Source organism: Rissa tridactyla, chromosome 4, assembly GCF_028500815.1.
Source record: "Rissa tridactyla isolate bRisTri1 chromosome 4, bRisTri1.patW.cur.20221130, whole genome shotgun sequence".
NCBI classification, from domain to species: domain Eukaryota; kingdom Metazoa; phylum Chordata; class Aves; order Charadriiformes; family Laridae; genus Rissa; species Rissa tridactyla.
The window spans coordinates 60,037,680-60,059,475 of NC_071469.1; the positions used below are offsets into that span (position 1 = coordinate 60,037,680).

General features: G+C 44.7%; 1 protein-coding gene across 1 annotated transcript in view; it reads left to right on the forward strand.

The window, feature by feature from the left end:
- Positions 1–21,796, forward strand: part of RCOR1 (REST corepressor 1) — an 88,142-nt gene that overhangs the window by 41,899 nt on the left and 24,447 nt on the right. The window contains exons 3-4 of the mRNA XM_054198906.1: positions 1,555–1,638; positions 21,631–21,683. Coding sequence (XP_054054881.1) covers positions 1,555–1,638; positions 21,631–21,683 — 137 coding nt within the window. The remainder of the gene's footprint in view (positions 1–1,554; positions 1,639–21,630; positions 21,684–21,796) is intronic.

Consider the following 21,796-nt stretch of genomic DNA (forward strand, 5'->3'; position numbering starts at 1 on the left):
TCCACACCCTATCTCTTGCCACCAGAGGCTGTTGTTGTCTCTTCTTACTCCTGTTTTTCTGCGTAATGTAGAAAGTAATGAATGTGCACAGTGCACAAAATATCTTTTATGTTACCTTATTATATTAACCTTATTAATAACCTTAGTACATTAACCTTATTTAAAACAAACAAAAAAAAACCCCAAGAAACCAAAACCCCAAAACTGTGTGAAAGATAATGATAGCATTTGTCATGAAAAAACATTTAGCTCCATGTAAATGTGTTGCTGGCAACTGGTTATTTTTAATACACGCTATTTGTGCTTTAAATTTAGTGCTAAAATATTTTTGTCATCTAAACCCTAACTGTTCTTAGCTGAGCAGATTTCAGGTTAAAAACAGTAGCCAAACCATGACTGTTCATAGCATTGTAATTACTAAACTTTCCGATGTGTTCAGATGAGCAGGAGCTGGGTGCTGGCAGGTCTCTTTCTGCTGCAGTGGAGACGTGTGAGCAGATAATGTTCTGATTTCATACCCTGTGCCATGAGGCAGCATCCTGGCATTGCATCTTTCATGTTACTAGATCTTTTCTGACCTGTTTGTTTAATGCCTCATGAAGTGGTGGTTACGTGTTCTAATTGCACAGCGTAGAGAAAATAGTATTGTGTTGAAATATTGCATAAAATTTCAATGTTATGTGACATTTTGTAGTGGAAGTAGTACTGTAGGCAGTCATTCATAACAAGACCTGCAAGTTTCTCTTGGCCGGGGTGGGTAGTTGAGCTGGCTGTGTGCATGCTGACTCAATGGAGCAAGCGTCTTTCTCTTCTCGTCGTCCTCCTCTTTTGACTGCTTGTGACCTAACAACAGCAGATTTACAAGAACTCACTGTTGAAATGAACCTTAGCTTGAGGTTGCTCTTTCAAACTACATGCGCCAATGGTTCTTCACTTGAGACTTTCAGAGGTCTCATGCTAGCCAGCTGTTAAGTTGGTTATAAATGGACTTGCTTTCTCAGCGTGGGTGTGAATGCACAAGAATTTCTCTGGAGCGGTTGAGCAGAGCACCTGATTCTGACCTGGGGGACGGAGGCACAGAAGGGCTCTGGGGCAGGGGAGGAGGCGCTCAGAGGTGAAATCCAGGAGGTTCATCCGTGTGTCTACCCCAAAGTGTTAATCCAGCTGCACAGTATGGTCTCATGATGTCAAGGGCTTGGAGCCTGCTGCCTAAGCCTAGCTCCTCCTTCTTTCATTTAACGATGGCTGGAAGAAAAATAATCAAGTATGCTGGAAGAGAAACATTAATTAACTTTTAATTTAGATCTAATGTATGCTTCTTAGTGTACTGCATGAAAGAGTGAGTGTGCGGTATCTGTCATGTTACATAGAGGGTGATGCATTGAAGAAACAAGGAAGAGCCTCAGGTCTGAGTGGGAAGATGGGGTTTTAACTCTGCGGATGGGTTTTATATCTTGATTAAAAGCTGCAGATGTGTGATAAGTCACTTTTATATCCATTTTGCATCTGAAATTACTTTCTCTGTAACTTGGTTTGTATCTGTTTTCTCTTAAGCCAAACTCGCAAGGCGAAGTCAGGAGAGAGAGAATCTCGGCATGCTGGTATGGTCACCTAACCAGAATCTGTCTGAAGCAAAATGTAAGTCTCTTCAAATACTTTTATTCCCCCCTTCCCTTACATGTATCGCTTCGAGAATGCAAAGTTGCCACTTTCAGTAGAGAGGTTATGTCTGTGACCTTTCCATTATGATTTGAAATTAATTTGAAAAAAGAAAAGCCTACAAAGCAATCCCCTAGAAGAGTTTTGTTGCCCACTGGGCAGCTGATCAGAGTGTCAAATCCACGGAGGCAGGGAAAGCAGGAGGAATGTGACACACTTTCTTTCTTAGTATGAATTCTTTAAGATGCTTATCCGTGGGCCTACAGGATCTGCTTTTTTGCTGCTGGCGCTGTAGAAGGCGACAGAAATAATTGGGGAGAGCAAATTGAAAAGTATTTGAGGGGGGAATATATGGTAATTAGTAGTACCTTTTTCCCACAAAGACACAAATAAAATCCACATCTGGAGCCTGTGGAGGTTTAAATGCCAGAACAATTGCAGTGCCTTGGAATTCCACGTGAGGGCAATTACCAGTGCTCTGTGTGTGTCTGGGAACAAGTCTCAGTGCTGCTGCCAGATGGCAGAACTAGTGTTTGAAAGGTTTGTCTAGCTACAGTTCTCCTCATGAATAAGTAGGACTCCTTGATTAAAGGGCTGCTGTTTGAATGCAGTAACTAAACCTAAGTGCTTTTGGGGGAGGGAGCTGAAAGGAGCTATTTTTGACTTTGTGCTTGTACGTTGTTTTTTTTTCTCCTTTCTGATTCTGGGACTGAGAATAAGAATCTTGCATTCCTGTTCTTCTGCAGTTGTCTGTGGTGGCACTATTAAGTTGATACCTGGTTTTCCCCTAGACCTAAGGGCTAAGATGCTCTCATGCACTTGTGAGGACGTAGTGGCATTTGCAAATTAAGGCAGCAGAGGTTGTGCACAAACTGGCTCTGTCATGAAAGGGCTGGGCTCTGCCCTGGGGCAATTTTTCCACTGAGCAAGTTGCCCCTTAAATTACAGAAGGATGATGGTACTGTGAACTGCAGATAAAAAGGGCCTTACAAGGATCACATCTGCCTTCTCTCTTACCAGTGCTGTCTCATCTGCTCCCTGCTGCCTATTGGATGCTGAACTAAAGACTGATGAGGAGAGGGATATATTTGACAATTATCTACAGCTAGAAACCTCTAAAAGGGTATAAGAGCAAGAAACTGTTGCCTCCACCATAAGGAATGACTGTTCATGGGTTGTCTGTGACACAGGATTCCTGTAGCTGCCTCTCAAGTCTGAATCTTTTGAATCTCATCTCAGCTTTGGAACATTTAACTCCTGTCTGATAGGAAACGGGCTTCTTGGGAAGGAAGGAGAAAATGGAGGAGGAAAAGGAGTTGAAGATATGTGGAATTGAGTAAAATAATCTGTGACTGAATATTCTGTGGCAATTGGCACAAATATATGCAAGGGTATTATAGAGCATAAAAGGGATATAATATCTACTAAGAAGATGTCACAAACCTAAGATAATTAAAAATGTAGTACTGATAAATAAAAACCAGGTGGCAGTTGATCGTTGCTGGTACAATAAAGTTGGGGATGACAATATGAATATAAGAGGGGAAAAAGAAATGTCTCAAAAGACTCAAAATTTTAGTAAGAGTGTAGACTCTTCAGTGATTTTTACCTTCCAAAAAAGATACAGAAAAAAGCTAATAAATATTTCATATGGTTTTTGGGGAGAGAAGTATGATGCTCTTGTGCCATATGTGACACACAAAATATCTCCCAGGCGCCTAATTGATACAGAGGGATGGAGTTGTAAAATTTGGCATCTAGTAGTAGTAAAAAAAAATAAAGCAGCATTGGGAGACATGGCTGAGGGGACCTTTGGGTGGCAGGAAAACTCCATCAGCTGTGCAGGGAATGAGAGAACAGGGTAAGAGTGAGCTGGTTGGTCATTGCTTTCTCTTGCGTCAATTTGAGCTGACACTACTGAAAGGTATCAGTTATTCCTGTCTATTCCTGGCATTACTTAAAAATGAACTGTGAAAAACAAATCCTGCTGAAAGTAGCTCCTTTTGTTCTTTTTGAGACTAGAAATGGATTGATCGGTAGAAATAACTTTATAGCTCTAATGTATTCAGCCAGCTGTTAGGAATTGATTTGCCACTGTAGGGGAGTCTGATTCAGTCCCCCTTCCTTTCAAAAGATGGGAACCTCCTCCAAAACGCTGGTGTTCTGCAATGGCTGTAGAGCACTTACTAAATGTATTACAGGCAGAGTTCTCTAATCTGTTTTATGGTTTATGAAGAAAGAACATCAGGGGACAGGAGGTCTCTTCAGCTATTCTCAAGTTCACTGACAAGTCTTGGCATTGTTGATAGTGAATCCTAATTAAATGGGGTCTGTGGGGATGTGTAAGAGGACTGATGATGATCAACACTTCCATCAGTGATATGGGAATTGATACAGAATTGCTGTGGAGAGAAACTGAGGATGAGCCATAGCCTGACACGATGGTAAATAAAATGAATGCTACTGATAGTCTTGTAGAGTGCTTTGGATCTTTTCGTAACTTGAACTGATGCCAGTGCAATGGGCTCTTAATGACCCAAATGGAGAGTTATGACTCTCAGTACTGGAAGCTCTGGCCTTACCTTCTACATCAAGGGCGGATGCTTGGAAAGAAGTGGCTTGGAGAGCAATTTTGGGGACATAGTGGGCAGGTAATTTGACAAAGCTTCCTGGTGTCCTGCTTGACCCAGTGAATGATGCGGGTGTAAAGAGAGTGAGGTATCTCTGGAACAGTTCGCTGCCTCTGCACCCAGCATCATTCAGGAAAATGAACCTCAAAATAGTGGCTTTAGTGTTGAAAAACTGAGAAAAGGATGGAGATGGGAGCTACTGAAACGTTTTGGAAACTGAAGATGAAGCAAACTCCATCTGTTTAGCTTACTGAAAAGCGACTGAAAGGGGACTATTGTCAATTATTTTCTCAAAGGGAAATTTTGAGGCAGTAAGAGACATGCATAATACAAATAAATGGCTTCAAAATAAGTCCACATGGAGTGAAATGTAATGCCCGAGTAGTTTTGTTTTTTTTTTTTTTGTGATTGACTATTGGAAGTTATCCAGGGACGTGATGGATTCTCTATTTCTTGATGCCTTTTTAAACCATGGATTTTTGTGACGTGCGTGTTATCCTTGGTGGGGGGAATCATTGGCAGTGTGAAATGGCAAGTGGAAGAACTGTGGTCTCCAGGAGGTTGGTGTAGCCCCTTGGGCTGTAAGTACTATGAATACTAGCTAGCACATCCATTCTTAATATTGCTGTTCAGGTTGAAGTGTGAGCAAACAAATCCTTCCACTCAGTACTGTGTTGGTACCTGTGTCTAGTTAGTTTCATTTATACTCCAAAGCCTTTAATCCATCCTGTGCCTGTTGTGAACTCTTTAAAAGTCACAGGACTCTTCTTCCTGTAGGTGGGGCTCAAAGTGAAGACAGAAGATTGAGCAGAGCGCTAACCTGTGCTTCACTGAGTGAACTGGTGGCTCTCGTGAGCAGGACAGTTCTGTGCAATCAGTGAAACTACTGGAAGCCAGCTCCATTAACGGTGAATCTGTGCTACAGAACGCTCTGAGCAGATCTGTGACAATGTTCAAAGCAATGCATGCTGATGGCTTTGGCAGAGGGCTGGTCAAACTGGTGGAGGTTGTGGGAGGGTCCTCTCTAAACTGCTGAAATAAATCCTGGAAAGACCAGTGTGTCAGCCAAAACCTGGTGGGTATCTGCATACCTGATCCTCCAGGCTCATACAATTAGTTAAAGCTTGTTTGGGTCCCATGCACCCTGTATACTGGAGTAATGTTTTAATCACGTTGGAGAAACCTTTTGCCTGGATGTCATGAAATGATGGATATGGTAGAGGAGATTAAAACGAAGAAAAGTATGTGTTGGCACATGATCACTTTTTTTATCCTGTGCCTTGTTAACTATTAATCCTGGGTACAAATCACTTACTGCCTTGCCTGTATTAATACCAAAGTGGAATGCTGCCAGTATGTTCCATATCTACTGCCAAACTTCTGCCTTTGAGGCGTCACTTGCATAGCAGTTGCCGCCATTAGTAGTTCACAAAGTTAGCCCAAAGCTGGAAGTTTGTCCTTTCTCTTTTGAAGAAGAAAGAAAGAACTGTCATTGTGCAGTAACTGAACGTTTGGACTTAAAATAACTGTGCTCCCCTTCCAGCTCAGTTCCAAATACCCCATGTGCTGTGGCTGGTGTCGCACCTCTTACAAAGAGCTTGCTCTCAAAATGAGACTCTGAGAGGCTCTGTGAGGACTTGGTACCACAGAGGGCAACTGATCTGGCTGTGCTGGGATGCTGTCCTGGAGGGCGGGGAAGGAGACAGGGAGTGAGGAGGAGCGAGGCCTTGAGCAAGGTGACATTGAGGAGCAGGAACAGCTAGGTGGAAGACAGGCATCTGCTCTCTTTGAGTGGCGTGTGGGGAAGGAGGGGGGGGAGATAGTGAAAAATGCATTGTAACGATGCTGTGGAAATCCTGCACAGGATAGAGCTGGGCCAGCATGAAGCTATTAATAAAACAGCAGTGTCTCTCCCTGTGCCAAGTACGCCAATGGGTGGAACCATAAAAATGACATTGGGTTGGTTTAGAAATGAGCAAGTGCTGGCATGCTGCAGCTGCCCAGGGGCGAGGGATGGAAACCAGGCGGGAGGATAGGATGGGATGATTGCTGTTATGCATCTGCAGTTCAAAGGTGAACTACAAGAGGAGAAAGATGTATTGTTTTGCTAGGGATAAGCTCTGTTTTGAAAGTCATTTTTCTGCTCTCTTCCTGACAGAATATGTGTACCGCTAGATGGGAGTTTTGGTTTCTTACTGATGTCTTGGTGGGTGTCTCCAGTGGATTTATGGGGTCTCACTGAAGAGGCAGGTGCTCTCCCTAATACCCATGGGACGGTGGGTCGTGGATGGCAGCTGAGTCCCCTGTCCTTGCAATGCTGCTTCCGTTTGAACCAACGGTTGATCGGTGTGCCAACTTCGGATGCTCCCCTGTCCCTCCTTCCCTTACCCCATTGGCATCTCTTCCTGCGAGGCTGCAGCTGGCTCCCAGCTTTACATTATGCCTGCCTTGGTGCACTTGGAGAGAATTTAGACAGCCTCCTTCCCCCTGTGGAGGGGAGTAGAAGTGCCCAGGGGACATGGGGACAGAGGAATGCCAAAATGAGGCGAAGCAGTGAGTGCTCCAACATCCTCATGATGTGCTTGGCCAAACCCTGTGGCTGGGGGGAAAGGGAGGGCTGCCTAAATGTGCTGCAAAACCTGATGCTGGTAAGGCAGCAATGTGCCAGCTGAGGCTCTGATGGAGGAAGAAGTGCTGGTTGCTATAGTTACTAAGGATGTTAACCCTGTGGTGTCTGGATGGGCAAGGTTGAGTTAACTGTGCCACAGGCTGGGTAACGGTTTGCGAGTGTGGAGCAGCGGTCCTCCACCCTAAGAAGCTATGAGTTGGCATTCAGGACCTCAAAAGCCTATGTCCCAACCAAGCCTGTAAGCGTGTCCTGATCATTAGTGTGTCAACAGCCACCTTTGCGTGACAGTGAGTTTTGGTAGCTGGTAGAAGGTGCGGTGAATCCCAAAATTTCTGAGGACAGGTTACAGGTTTAAGTGGCCAGTGGTCTGTCTAAAGCTGTAGTTCAAGGGGTAATCTTTACACAGAACCGGCTATGATTATTCTTCAGTTTCTCTTTTAAAAGGGATGTTAAACAAGCTTGGAAATCACCTTTATCTGAATGTTCAGACTTAAAACGAGTGCCAGAGTAGAGGACAGGAAAACATTTGTCTTCTCAGGTTACTGAGTGTGTCTGATCATGCTTTGTGTGGCAAGTCTCTGTTTTCAGTGTGTAGCTGAGCTATAGCTGTTTTAAGAAGGGCTTGCGCTTGAACATATCCTTTCCACCTAGGCTCACTTATTTTGACCTGTGAATTCTGTGGACATAAGACTCCATCAAGTATCATCATCAGTTCTCATTTTCCTTGGGGTGTAGGGTATGAGTGGAAAACCACAAATGGGAGAGAGTAAATTGGGGAAAGTGGTGATCTTAAAATCTTCTGTTACAGATAATGAAGCCCCTATTTAGGAGGGTGCATTTAAAATGGAAGGGACTCATGCTTCAGAGGTACCCAAGAGCCACCCCCTCCCTGGTGCACAGGCACCCCTGCCCTGGGCAGCAGCGGTGAGGGAGAGGATGTAGTCTGGTGAGTATTTAAGCGTCAGCAAAGCTGCTTTTTAAGTCCCTCCTCTCCATCATGCTGTAAACAGGATCCTTGAAACAGTTGGAATCGGGGGTTTATTTTTGGTTTCCTGTTCCCTTCAACCCCTGTTGTTTCTGTGACCTGGTTTATAACACAACCCCACAAAAGGTTGTGTTGGTGCGCAGTGAGAGTGCAGCCACCTTGGCCAGGGATGGGAGAGCGGGAGCTGCTTAGGCTTTGCCACCAGAGAGAAAAGTATTGTTGAACTCTTAGCTGAGCTTATAGTTTGTTTTGGGTTTTTTTTGGATTTTTTTGTGGCTGGCAAAGTGCTGTGGGAGGTTTTGAAAGATGGAGCGTATGTGTGTATTGTGCTTTTTTTGTTTGGGATTTTTCTGCTTGTTTGTGTGTGAGGTTTTTTTGTTGAGGTTTTTTTTTTTTTTTTTTAGTAGTGGGAAAAGTGTTAGCCTTAAAAAACAGCTGCCAGGTAGAGCCAAGACTTCCAGGTCTCTGAGGGGTGGACTTCAGGGGTTATAATTCTCGCCTGAAGCTAGGTGCTTACATTTTGTCACTCAAAGTGAAGATAGCAAAAACCCCAAACTTATGATCTTGCTGTTTGTATGCTGAAACATCAGCTTGCTGGCTGTCCCAGTGACAGCAAAAAGGATTAATGGAAAAGCCGAATTGGGTTTATGTTTATCCCTAATCCAAATTTCATATTATGCAGTGAACCTGGCAGCTGTGAAGCTTGGATGCAAATACAGTAGCTGAAGAGTACAACTCCATGAATTCAGAAATGAGAGAACTGGTGTTTAATTTAAGATTCTACTTGAATTTAGCTGTAGAAATAATACAGTCATGGCCACTTCTCCCAGCAGCTGCAGTTGCTGCACTTCAGAAAATGCTCAAAAGATAAAGGTGAAGGGATGCAGTTTTTCATTTTAGCTGAGGCAACTTTCCATGCTTATAGTAGCAATATTGTGAACAGCAAAAAGAAGATACCAGGCTTCAAAGGCTGTGGGTGTATCCCAGAAATGGCTGAGTTGCCTCAAACTTAGCTAGTTTCCCCTTTGTCATCTGCTGTGCTAGTTGCTGTTGCAATGCTGTGTGGAAATCTCAGAGCAGCTCTTTCATCATTATTGCTGCAGGTTGATATTTCTGGATCCTGAATGCATATTTAAATTAAGATGAAGATTTAACCCTTTCACAGCAGTGGTTTGTATTGGAGCCAGGAAAGCAATTTAGTTTGAAAGGACTAGGGTGTGTACTTAGGATGGATTTCGCCCAAGGTACAGTGGATTGTGTGTTTTGTGGGGTTTTTTTTGTGGGTTGTTTGGGGGTTTTTTTGGTTGTGTTTTATTTAAAAAAAAAAAAAAAAAAAAAAAAAACAACAAAACAAAAACAACTAACACACAAACCCAAACTAAAGGAGAGAATGTTTTGGAGAGTATTCGGGAAAAGGATGTCTTATCTAAGGTAGCTGTGTTATCCTGGAGGAATTTTTGGGGTGGGGGGGTGGGGGGACAATACAACAGGGACTATGACAGTCAGCAGTTTCTTCGTGTGCCTTGTTCTCTCCTGCCACCTGTTTGTTCCTCCTTTTTACTGCAGTGTGAAACAGGCCTTCTCTGAATGTGTCAAGATGACCCAGTTTGAAAATGCTGGCTGCCACTACTGTTGCTGCGGCGGGGGATTGAACCTAGTGCTGGCGCTAGGAAGAAGCTCTTTTCCTGAGAGAAGTTTAGAGACAAGATGACGTGGATGTAATGGAGTGATGATAGCCGTGTTAAGAGTTACCCTGGCAGTGAGCCTTGATCTGAAAGATGTTTGGGAGCAGCCTTAGCCAGCCTGATAGGCGCTGTGTGAGTTGTAGGACCAGTATGACAAGAACTAGCAGGCTGCAGCTACATCGTGCTGCTTGGACCCAGCCCTGGGACGGGCTGAGTGAGCTCCAGTCTTGCTGGTCTTGGTGAGAGTGGTGGATTCGGAGCATTTCAGAGGACTTTTTTCCTGACCTTTTGTCTCTTACTGTAGCTGTGAGGGGAAAAATAAGAAGGCTTGGGAAACTGGAGCGTAACTTAATTTTTTAAAAATTTTTTCTTTTCTTCTTAGAGCAAGGTTAGTTGGCAAATGAACCAACATGTGCATGTTTATAGGGATGTGATGGGAGCTGTGCACAGGCAGGGAGGAACTTTTGTGGTCTATGTCCTCCACTGAGGAATGCTTGAGGAGGTCATGATCACAACAGCTTGCTGTGATGAGTTCATATGCTGCTGAGCGTGACCTTTACAGAGGTGCTAGTGCAGGAGGCAGAACAGCTAGGCTTTCTCAAGGACATAGGCCAAAGCTTCCCTCACCATAATGTGTTTGCTGTGGCATTATTTGCTCTAATTAGGAACCACTCCCGCTACTTATTTTTCCTGTACTCATATTTGTGCACTCTATGTTAAGTTACTGTCCTGATCGTATGCTTCTCATGCAAATTGATCTTATGATAGTGGAGTAGTGAATTTTCTAGCACTGCAAACCTCAGTAGTAACACCTAATAACTTCTCAGCAAGGACTGGGCTTCTAAATCTTGGCTAAAAGCTGTGAACACCTACCACTGATACTCCAGGATCTAGTTAGTGACATTGGTTTATTGTAGGCTTTTCTGCTCAGTCTCTTAGGATCAGCCTTGGAGGCTGAGGGCTGGTATGTATGTAATCCATGTTTCAGCATGTGCTCTGTGGATATGTAACTTGCCTTTTTCTAAATTGACTTAATTTTATGTATTTCTGAATACCTTAAAATCTGTCAACATAACGCTAATACTTTGGTTAGAGGTTACTGTAAAGATTATATTGTCCAAGATGTGGCTGTGTAAGCTTGCTGTCTTTCTGCATGGACTTCTTAGAGGGGTCAAAAACATTTCTTTGCATCTCTTTAGCTTCAGACCTATAGGAAGTAAACATGGGCAAGAATGTATGTATTAAGTGTTAGTGTCTCCCAATGGCTGGCCTGCCCACAGTAGGGCAATCCGTATGAGTTTGTCTATAGGTAGCTTCTGAGCTCCGGCAGAGAAAGGGCTCTTCACCTAAACCTCTGTTTATTTACCAGGTTCTCATGTTTTGTGGGGTATGGTACTAGGAATTTCATGAACCCCTGCATCTTAACCTGCAGTAGGCGCTTGTTTATGTTGTCTTAGTTCATGGCCTGCCTTATTAAGTGATTAAACAGCTGCTTAATCAAGCAGCCGAACTGTTCTTGCAGGAAGCAGAAATAGGAACTTTCGGGAGAGGGATGGGACAGATATCTCGAGAGCAGTCGTGGCTCTGTCCCCAGCTAAGCTGTTCCCTTTAGGTTCTGCAGCACTCTGTGCCTTGGAAGTGTTTGTCTTGTCTCCATTGTTCTGCTTCCTGCTGACTTGTTCACATCCAGCTTTTGTGAACATGAGGAAAATGGAGTCTTTCAAAGCAAGTTTGAGACCTAATTTTTTCATTCTTAGCACCCAGGTGCAGTAGTGCAGTGAGTGGAGTTGTGGGAAGCCCCTGGCCTTCTCAGAAGGGGCCAGCCCCAAACATGTGAAAATAGGTTTTTAACCATAGATGTTAGAAGGAACAAAAGCATCTCAGTATTACTTCAGAAAATACAACTGCAGGATTAGTTCCCCTCCAACATCAAGCTGCCTTCACTTAGTCCCTATCATTCTTCATCTGATTTGGCTGGAAGCAAGTTTCGTGCAACTTGTTCATGAGTGCAGAGGCTGTGTGGGTTGTTGAGACTATTATGTTACTCATAAAGCTGGGCTTAGAAGTGAGGGGGCTGGCTGCAAAAAATAACTGAAATAGTAAGTGGTGCTTTTGTGACCTGACCACTCACCATTCAGGATCACGGGGTTCTCCTGTTGGAGCTGCTGAGGAGCTGGATGTGGGCAATTACAGCTGGAGGCTCTCTCCCCTCCACGAGCAGCTCCTGGCTCTCGGCTCATCTGCCAAGGGCATCTCCTCTGTGTGACTCCGACTTGTCTCCTCCCTTTTGCTGCCTGCTGGCCTGCCCAATACTTCCTTTCCGACCAAGTGACACCCTTCCAGGAGGTAGCTAGGGGACAAATTGATCACTTCTTTTGCTTTTGTATCCATTATAAAGGGGGTCAGCATGGCTTCTACTCTCTTGTCACAGGCTTTATTATCAGTAACAATAATAATGAGCTGTAATTTAACATGATGGCTATTCTGCTCCCACATACCCCTTGTGTGTGTGCCCTCATCTTGCACAAAGACCCTGCGTCGTGGAGTTAGCCATGCTGTTTAGGAAGCCTGGCTCTGATACAGTTCTGATTTTAGACAGGAGCTTTCAAAATCTTGTGGAGAGTGGAAAATGGACCTTGTGGAAGGTTTCACCCTCTTCAGAGGACTTTGAGTCTAGATGTTCCTTGGTGGCTTGTGAAGCTGGTTGACGGCAGGTTGTTCAATGAAGCTTTATGGTAGTCTGCGCTGATTATTTTACAGACCAAGAATTGCAGCATATAGAGGATGAAGTGGATGAAGAGCTGAGAATGTTCCTAGGTAGAGTACCAAAGACTGCTAGTAGTCTAAATCTGTGGTTTCCCATACTGACTCTGTCATCTGTATGTGTGTCAAACTGTATTTTTTTCAAATTAGGGAATCTGGCTTTTGGAAAGGATGCGCTGGATCAGGCATTCTCAAGGAGTGCCAAAAAAAATACAACAAAGTAACCTGCTTGGTTGATGTGGGGCGAGGGTGGACACTGTCTACCCCAGTTTCTCTAAGGCTTTCCATAAGGTTCCTCCTAGAGAAACTGATGCATTGCGGTCTAGACAAGTGGCCTGTGCGGTGGGTGGGGAACTGCCTGGCAGGCCGCACCCAGAGAGCGGTGGTAAATAGCTCCTTCTCAAACTGGCAACCGGTCACAGAAGTCCCCCAGGGATCAATATTGGGCCCAATGCTGTTTGACAACTTTGTAAGTGATCTGGATCATAGGATCACCTGTACCCTGATGAAGTTTGATGATACCAAACTGAGTGGGGAAGTGGACATTTTGGAGAGGAGAGCCACCCTCCCTGCAGGAAGACCTGGATAGGCTGGAAGAGTGGGCTAGCAAGAAGTTCAACAAGGACAAGTTGCACCTGGGAAAGCATAATCCAGAAGTGCAGCACAGGCTGGCATCTGTCTGGATGGGGAGCAGCTCTGTGGAAAGGGACCTGGAAGTCCTGGCAGGCGACAAGTGAGTGAAGAGTGTGCTGCTGTGGCAAAGAAAGCCAAATGGATGCTGGGTTGCATCAACAAGGGCATCACCAGCAGAGATAAAGAAGTCATTACCCTACTCTACTCAGCACTTGTCAGGCCACACCTGGAATACTGTGTTCAGTTTTTGTTCCCACTATATAAAAAAGATGTGGACAGGCAGGAGAAGGTCCAGAGAAGGGCCACAAAGATGATCCAAGGCTGGGGAAGCCTGCCATATGAGGAAAGGCTGAGAGAAGTGGGTTTGTTCAGCCTTGAGAGAAGGCGGCTTACAGGAGACCTTGTCACCATGTTCCAGGGTGGCTGCAAAAAAGATGGAGACTCCCTTTTTACAAGGAGTCACATGGAAAAGATATGGGGTAATGGGTGCAAGTTACTCCTGGGGAGATTATGATTGGACACAAGAGGAAAATTTTTCACAATGAGAGCAATCAGCCATTGGAATCATCTCCCCAGGGAAGTGATGGATTCCCCAACATTGGACACTTTAAGATTCAGCTGCACAGTATGCTGGGCCATTTTGTCTAGACTGTGCTTTTGCCAAGAAAGGTTGGACCAGGTCCTTTCTGACCTGTGATTCTGTGATAATAATTTCCATAAGAAAATCTGCATGAGGGTTTCTCCTAATTCAAGTTACCATTTTCTGCAGTGAACCACTGGATCGTTTTTTTTTTTTTAATATTCTACCCCTCATCACAACTGTATTGATAATGTTGCTACTTGCATCGTTTGGACATGCTGCTGCCTGTAGTTGAAGTATATAATATGAGGCTATACCCCTCCGTAGAGTTAACTCAAGCCATGGTTTGACAGCAGAATAAATCTGGCTGTAGGGCTCCTCAGACTGAATTGAGAGCACTGTGCTGAATAATGCAAAGAGCTGTTCTGCTATAAACTCACTTTGTTGTTCGGGCGCATGCTCTGTGCATTTATCCTGTCTGTGACTTCCTGTCTGTGTCTTGGAAGGTCGTACATGGGAACGAGTATTCCCTCCCTGCCAGAAGCTACTGTGTGCTAGTTTTTGTCCTTATGTGGGCTCCAAACCCAATATCAAGTGCTCTGACTAATTACATTTAATACAGTCTAGTGCCTGTGCCTGACGGGATCAGGTTTGCACTGCTGAATGATCCAGCCATGCTCAGATCCTGTATGGTCAGAGATTAGCTTCCCAGGTGATCTGATGTGGTTCTGCCTATTCTGTGCTAGGTCCCAGAGGTACTGTTTCCTCTTTGCTACTGCCCTGTCAGATGTCCATTGTCCCCTTCTCTTCTGTGGTACATATGGAGACATCTGGGCTCTGTAGCTACTGAAACCTGTGCCATTCCTCCAGTAAAGGGGCATTCAGTGCTATGGTGGAGCAAATTTCTGCCTGAAGGTTAAATGTGATGGATGTGTAAGGAGTAGTCTTTCTTCCCAGAAGGTCCTCCATGGATGTCTTTGCAATGAGTGGGCATCCATGTGGCCTTTCTGAGGAAGTGCTGCAGCATCAGAAAGCAAGAGAAGCAAGAAAGCATCGGCTGGCTGGCTTTCCTTATGGTAGTCCTCATGAATACACCACCTCCCTACATGTGCACTGTGTTGAGCCTTTTCTTGATGTGATAGTGTCAGCTGAGGGTGCAACTTTAGAAAAAGCCTATACTGGTAAAGGCTTTAAAAGAAACACATGAATGCTAGCGAAAGGCCTTTCCTGCTAAATAGTTTAAAATAGTTTTGGCAAGCTACAAAAGCTATGCTAGATTTGTCAGTACACCTGTGTCGGCACTACGTAGCCTTCTTGCTGGTATAGCAAAATCTAAAGGCAGATGAGTCAGGTCTTTAACCATCACTGGAGCTTCAACTTTGGACTTGCCCTGAGATGCAGGCCATGCAAAAGAGCAGCATGGAAAATTTAAAAAGGGAAATAGGTGTGTTTCTTTGCTAGCTCGTTAGCGTGAACTGCTTGGGTGGGGACTGGTTGCCTTTGTGTGAGAAAAGAAGCCTTTGGTTTAGGTATCAGAGCTTTTAAAGGGATCATTCTCCCAGTGATGGGGCACTTTGTTCTGTTCCTTGTTTTCTGCTCTCTGAGGCTGCTGTTTCCAGGCTCCAGGTGTGGTTCCATGAGCAACTCTTTCCTCACCAGCACAAGGTTACACAGCCATGCCTGTTCCTGCCCGCTTGCTCATCCCACCACTGCGCTGTGCCGGGACAAGGAATGAGTTGCACTTTTGGCTGAGCCACTCTCATTCCTTGCTGGAAGTAGGAGGGCTTGTTTCTCCTCAGGCTTACATAAGCTCTCAGAAAAGTGATTTTTATATGGTATACAACCAAATAAAAAGTGTAAAGCTTGTGTTTTATGAATAGCATGCTGCTTTGGTGGTGGCCAGCTGTTCAGTGCCTTGAGTGGCTCCAGAGCTAGTGCAAGAGAAGAGGGCAGCCTGTGTAGCTAGGGCTGGTGATACGAGAGCCAGGGACTGCCCCTCCTCGTAGGTGAGAGCATCTCCATACTTCCAGCCAGCACCACTCAGTGCTTGTATGACTACGCTGACGCTTGGGTGAGGGAGCTAACGCAGCAGGAGAGGGTTGGTGGATTTTCAGGTGGAACAGCTTCCCAGTCCATTTTCCTGGGGGCTCACGTGGGAAGAGGTGGCTGGGGGTGCTTAACCTGGCCCTGCTGCCAAAAACTTCTAATGCAGTGGCACCCTATGGTCCTTGGTATGCGGACAAGGGATGACATACAAGTAAAATCTGAGCTACAGGGAGGTAAGTGGGTGGGAGGTTGAGAGATACTGTGTAGTCCTGTGTCTCAAGGTACCCTGCCCAGCTGCAGGGTATTTTCTCTTGCTCCTATTCAGGTAATCTTCTGCAGGCAATGTTGGTTTTCCTTTCCCTTGCAGTTGCATCCAGACTTTTCCCTAACTTGCTGCAGATGCAATGGAGTTGAAGCCTAAATCCTCTCATGCCTTCAGTTGCATGAAGTGATTTTTAAATAGCCTTTGTGTCTCTGTGACTACTGCTCTCTGTTCCTAGAAACAGTGTTAAAGGAGGCTGTATTCCTGCCCAGGTGGGTGCAGCACAGGGCACAAAACATGGCTGTGCTCTGGCTCTCTGCTCCTCTCCTGCCTGTAACACACATCATATCTTGCCGAGAAGAGGAAATACCTTTTCCAATGCAGAAGACCTCTTTAAGTAGGTGGATTTTATTTTCTTTTAAGTGATTCTGCCCAGAAAAAGTGGTCAAGCTACCTCGCTTTGACCTCTGCCTGCTCCCCCCTGCCTCCTGTTGCAGCTGGCTTTAGTGAGACACACTTGTCCAAACTATTGTGCTTTTTGCGGCTGCTTCTCCTGCGCTGGGACCACGAGGTGGCAGGATTGTTCCACTGATGCCGCGAGGGCGGCAGGACGGCAATGCAGCTGCTCGTTTTTATAGCCAAGGCAAAAGCTGTGCCTTACTTGTTTGTGTACTGTCATAATTGTGTTTTGAAATTTGGAAGAATTTCACATGTATGTGTCTAATCCGTGCTCCTTATTTTCTTTATATAACATTGATTTGTTCTTGGTCTTGACTTTTTTTTTTTTTTTCCCCCACCCTGTTCTCAAGGGAGATGGAGGGGAGGGGGGAGATGTACAGCAACATCCAGAATTCCTCACAGGTTCCAGCATTGATCAAACCCTGTGAAGCACATTACTGAGGCTGTGAAGGCTGCTGCTTTTGTCCTCATTTCACCCCGTTCTGTCAGGGTATTGCATCACGTAATATGCAAAGTGTTCAGAGCTCCTGCAGTACCCCAGTAATAGGGGTGAACTGAGGTTGCAGCAACAGCTCTGCCTCTGCATTCCTGTTGCTTTCTATAGGCTTTAGCATACTCGCTTCTGCTGCAAACCCTTCTTGGGGTCACTGAGTCCACTAAACATGATGTGATGCTTTGTGGGGTCATTAAGAAACAATTTGGGGAGGGGGAGAAATTCTCCCAAAAGACCAACTTGGAGAGGTCATTTAATCTGAACAAATGGTGATGAGGAGAGTCATTGCTTTCAGGCATTTCTCTTTTCAGAGTTCTCCCACTCCCCTGAAATTAATGCTCCTGTTTAACGTCTCTCAATTCACTGTTCTAGGATGCGGGACTGAAAATCAGCAATGCAGTTGTTTGCTCTTGTCTCTCCTTTCCTCTGTCAGCCGAGAGGGTCCCCTTTCTTTTGCCTCTAGTGAGGAATTCTTGCAGGAAGATGGTTAGCAAAAGAAAAGGGTGTATGAGAAAGACGACTGGAAACAAGACCACAGAATTCAGGGGGCTGACAGCACCATTTTGGTCAGAAACTCTACTCTCTAGATGGCGGGGGGGAAGCATCTTTCTCTGCTTCCTTTCCCACTCCCTTCCATTTCCCTTTGTCTCTTTGCCTGTGTTAGTACTACAGCTGGGGTTCTTTGGTCATCTTTTTCCAGACCTCATTTCTTGTATTAGGGAGAGATGGTTGAACGCCTGGTGCTCCTCTTTGCTGGTGACAATTTGTATGTGGAGCTCTGTTCCCTTTGCATCCCCACCTTTTGTGCTACTTCTGCCTTCCTGAGCATGACTAGCTGTAGGAAGGGGCTTTTTGGGCCAGTGCTCACTCCGTTTTGGGTATGGAGTGGACAGGAGGGTCCTGTTCACCCCCACACAGCTAAAATGCATGCAAGAGAAGAAATGTAGCCAAATAGGTAAAAAAATACCAGTTTATGATTCTCTTCTCTGTCCCCCATCTGGTTTCTAGTAGCAACAAGAGCCTTCACAGAAGCAATGCATCTCCTGTCACACGACTGTCTCTATTCAAGCATCGTTGTCTTTTGGCTTGGTCTGTGGCTGAATATCTTTCCAGCATAGAGAAATGAGTTGGGTGGGAGGAGAAGATGCTCTTGTCTGCTCTGTTTGGGGAAAAGTTAAACTGGTGGAAAGAGTGCATGGTTCTGGGGGAAACAGGATGGGATTGCTTTGCTGCTCTTGCTCTTTCTCTTCTGGAAAGCAGCTAAGAGCTGTGCTGGCAAACTGTTTCTTCTGGTGTAAGCAGGGCTCTGCCCCAGGCTCCTCTGGCTCCGAACTCTGATGTCTAAACAGATTGCTGGGTTACACGCTGAGCGTGACTGAATGCCACTGAAATGCAGTGGAGCAGAATTTCATGTGCCCGCTGCCCTGGCCTTGCTAGAGGTGCGTGGGGAAGGCAGAGATGGAAGAGGGCACTTATTTATCTGATGTGGCATGTGAAGCATTAAGCTTGTGGCAATTCCAGGCTCTACTGGTATGGGAGACTAAAGGGATCCTGTGACTCAGCTGGTGCCATGCTCTTTCTTGCTCACTTCATATGGAGGGGGATGGTAAAGAAAGCAATCGGAAGGATTGCTCAAGGGACTGTCATACCTCTCAGATGGTGCAAGCATTAAAGCGAGTGAGCCTGCAATTAATTAGCCAAGAAATGACAAGCAGAATGGGCTAGGTTGTCAGTAAGCAAGCAGGGAACAAGCCAAGAGCAGAGTATGATGGTGTACTCCTTGTCCTTCCTTCATCCACAAACACTCTTTTAGTGTATAGAAGGAGCATTGCTGTGTGCTTATGTTCGGTTTACCGCCTTAATGCCTCTTTCTTATTATTCTTCTCTTCCTCCAATGTAACAATGAGGTATAACAATGAGGTGTAACACTGAGGAGTTACAGACCCCACCATGACAAGAAAAGCATCCTGCTTCCTTTCCTGGTGTCTGATCACTCATAGTCTGTTATTTGGCTCTGTGGTATATTGACTTGATTCAAGAGGAATCCTATTAATATTGATATGGGGGGACGTAGCTAATGTTCTTAGTTAAGAGAGAAAATGCTGTAATGATTTTTTGGTGGGTGGGGAGCAAGGGAGGCGAAGTATGTTTTCATGGCTTATAGCATCTGGCATAAGGAAGGTAGTATGCTAGAAAGGAGAACGACCTCATCTCTTCTCTGTATGTATTAAAGGATAAGATGCTGAAGTCAAATCAGGAACTGTAGAACTTTCCACAGTGAAAGCGAGCTAGTTAATGCAGCAGTACTTAGCATTCAAGAGCTTAATTCAGCCTTGGACTTCAGAGAATTCAGCTCCTTGCCCTCCCCCTTCCTTCACCTCCCCCTTAGACAAAATATATAACACTGCATGTGCAATACCTGTCCTAAGGAAACGGAGAACATTTAGGTGAAGTACAGGAAAATGCTGCACTTAAGGTTTCCTGGCAGCCTTTGTTTTTGGTGTGGTTATAAAGTCTGGAAGCACCTGAAATTGCTTTTCTGCCCACATTCTACTGATGTTCCCTGCCCTGTTGGGTGCACGGAGGGAAGGGGTGGTGTGTAGGGAGGAGTCAGTTCCCTTCTCTGTCCCCATTTCCCCTATGTGGTCCTCCTGGATCATGTTCTCTCTTTGGGGTGTGGTTTTGCAAGTTGTGGGAGATTTTTTTGTTTGTGTTTTTTTTTGTTGTTGGTTTTTTTTTTTAATGGCAAAGCTGATTTCCGAGGTTCCTACCCTTTGGTAACCCTCAGGATGTTCAATTAGGCAATGCAGCGATTTCAGCTTAAGAAGTTGCTGTCACTGTCCCCATCACCTCCACTGTCTGTGAAACTATTTCAGTATGTTTGCCTTGTGCAAGAAGACATTATTTGCAAAAGGGGATAGTTTTCCTCCCAGTTTTGCATGGTCCTCAGAAACAAAGGGCTGAATTTATTGACTGGAGAGGCAGATGTGTTTGTGCTGCAGAGGTGCCAATGAGTGTCTGACCTTTCTCCGAAGGGCTAATGTAACTTTTACTGGATGTCTCCAGAACACGGTCCAACAAACGGGTTCGTCAGCCCCTTGGGAGTGCGCATTGTGTGCAGGTGAAAGCTCGGAAGACCAATAACCTCGTGGAGTGTCCTTGTTGATGTGGAGCTGTGCCTGTGTTTACTGCATGCTCTTGTCCTGCCACAACGTGTGGCCATATAAATGTTCTCATAGAGCCTTCTATGGCACTTAACAAAGCCCTTTTTTTGCAACAACTTTGTGTGAAAATTAATGCGTCTTGTTTTCAAATGAATGGCCGGCATAAAGTGTCATATTGTCTAGTAAGATGGGATGTCTACTTTAAGTACCTAGATTTAATTTCTTTGTATTGATGACAAGCTGAAAATAAGAGGCTGGTGCTCTCCTGCTGTGCATTTTCTGATCTATCTTCTCTGTTTTCCCAGTACTTTTGAGTTCATTGCTTAGTTTGCTCAGATGAAAGAAGAATTGAGGAGTGTCCAAGTTAAAGGAAAGGCTTTAAGGGTTGCCATGTTATTAGACATCAGAGACTCCATGTGAGAGTTCTCATAAAGGCAAAAAACATTGGAGAAGCACATTTGAGAGCTGAAGTTAATCATGAGGCCCAAACCTTGGGAAATGTGACTTCCTTAGCTGCAGTGTACGCAGAACCTTTTCCTTACGGATGTGCTGCGCGTGCTCTCCCTGAGTTGGGTGTTCAGCACAGGCATTCACATCTCTCTCTGGGTATCTGCAGAGAAGGAAGGGGGAATGATTTTTTTGAGTTCATTGCTAAGTGACTTGTCTTGAAGTCCACGCGTGTAGAGAATGAGAATTCTGGCTATGTTTACCAGTTCTAAGTCTTTCAGGGCACGTGCACATTGTGGATCCTACAGATGACCAATGCTTCCAGCATCTTCTACTCCATTAGGTGAAGTAGGAGTCTCACCTTTTAGCTTGTATTTTTTTTTTTTCCAAGGGTGGTGTTATCATTACAGTGCATTTAATAATGACCAAGCACAAGGGCACAGACTTCAGAACACCGTGGCTGGTATTGACTTTGATCCAGTCCTCTCAAATGCGTGCGGTTGGATATAATGTAAACTTAGTCATTTAGTCATTCATACTGAAAGAGACATTTGGGTTTTAGTCCCATCTATACAAAATTTAACTCGTCGGGGTGTCTTTACATTGTAAAGGTTAAAAGCTTGTGGGGGCCTCATAATGCATAGAGGTGGGGTTTAGTCCAAGATGAAAATTGCTGAGGCATAAGGAATGAAAAATTTGCCAAGGTATCTGCAGTGGCTGTGCGACATTAGGCGTCTGGCAGTATTGGAACATATGGATTTGTGTCTGGGGATTTTTGTTCTTAAGAAAACAACTGCTTTGGGGGATTTAAAAAACCAAACAAAAAAACCCAAACAAAAACCAACCAACAAACAAATGAGAAGTAGCTGAGACAGTCACATCTATAGTTTTGGTGAACAAGTTCTGAAATACTATATGCTGTGTTTCAGAAGTACTGCAGCTGGATTGGATATCATGCATCATTAAGGCTTGTTAAGGAAAATATGTAGTAGTTTGGTGACTGTTGTTTTTTTTTTGCTTCCTTCCTTTCCTGAATTGTTGGAACAGCAGCTATTCATGAGAGTTGTCTGTGGAGGATGCAATGACCACGACTGAAGTCAGAGCTGCAGAACTGGGTTTGACATTGGAAAGGGGAAGGGAAGAGGAGATAAGATTGTTATACGAAATGCTCTTACGCCTTCTCTTTGTTTTTCAGTGGATGAATATATCGCCATTGCTAAAGAGAAGCATGGATACAATATGGAGCAGGTAACAATACTTTGAATACTTTATTTTAAAAACTTTTTCAGCAGGTATTAAAACGTGACTTAAAGTGACTGCCTAGGAACAAGTTCTTCCTTTCTGTACCGCCTGTGTTTTCT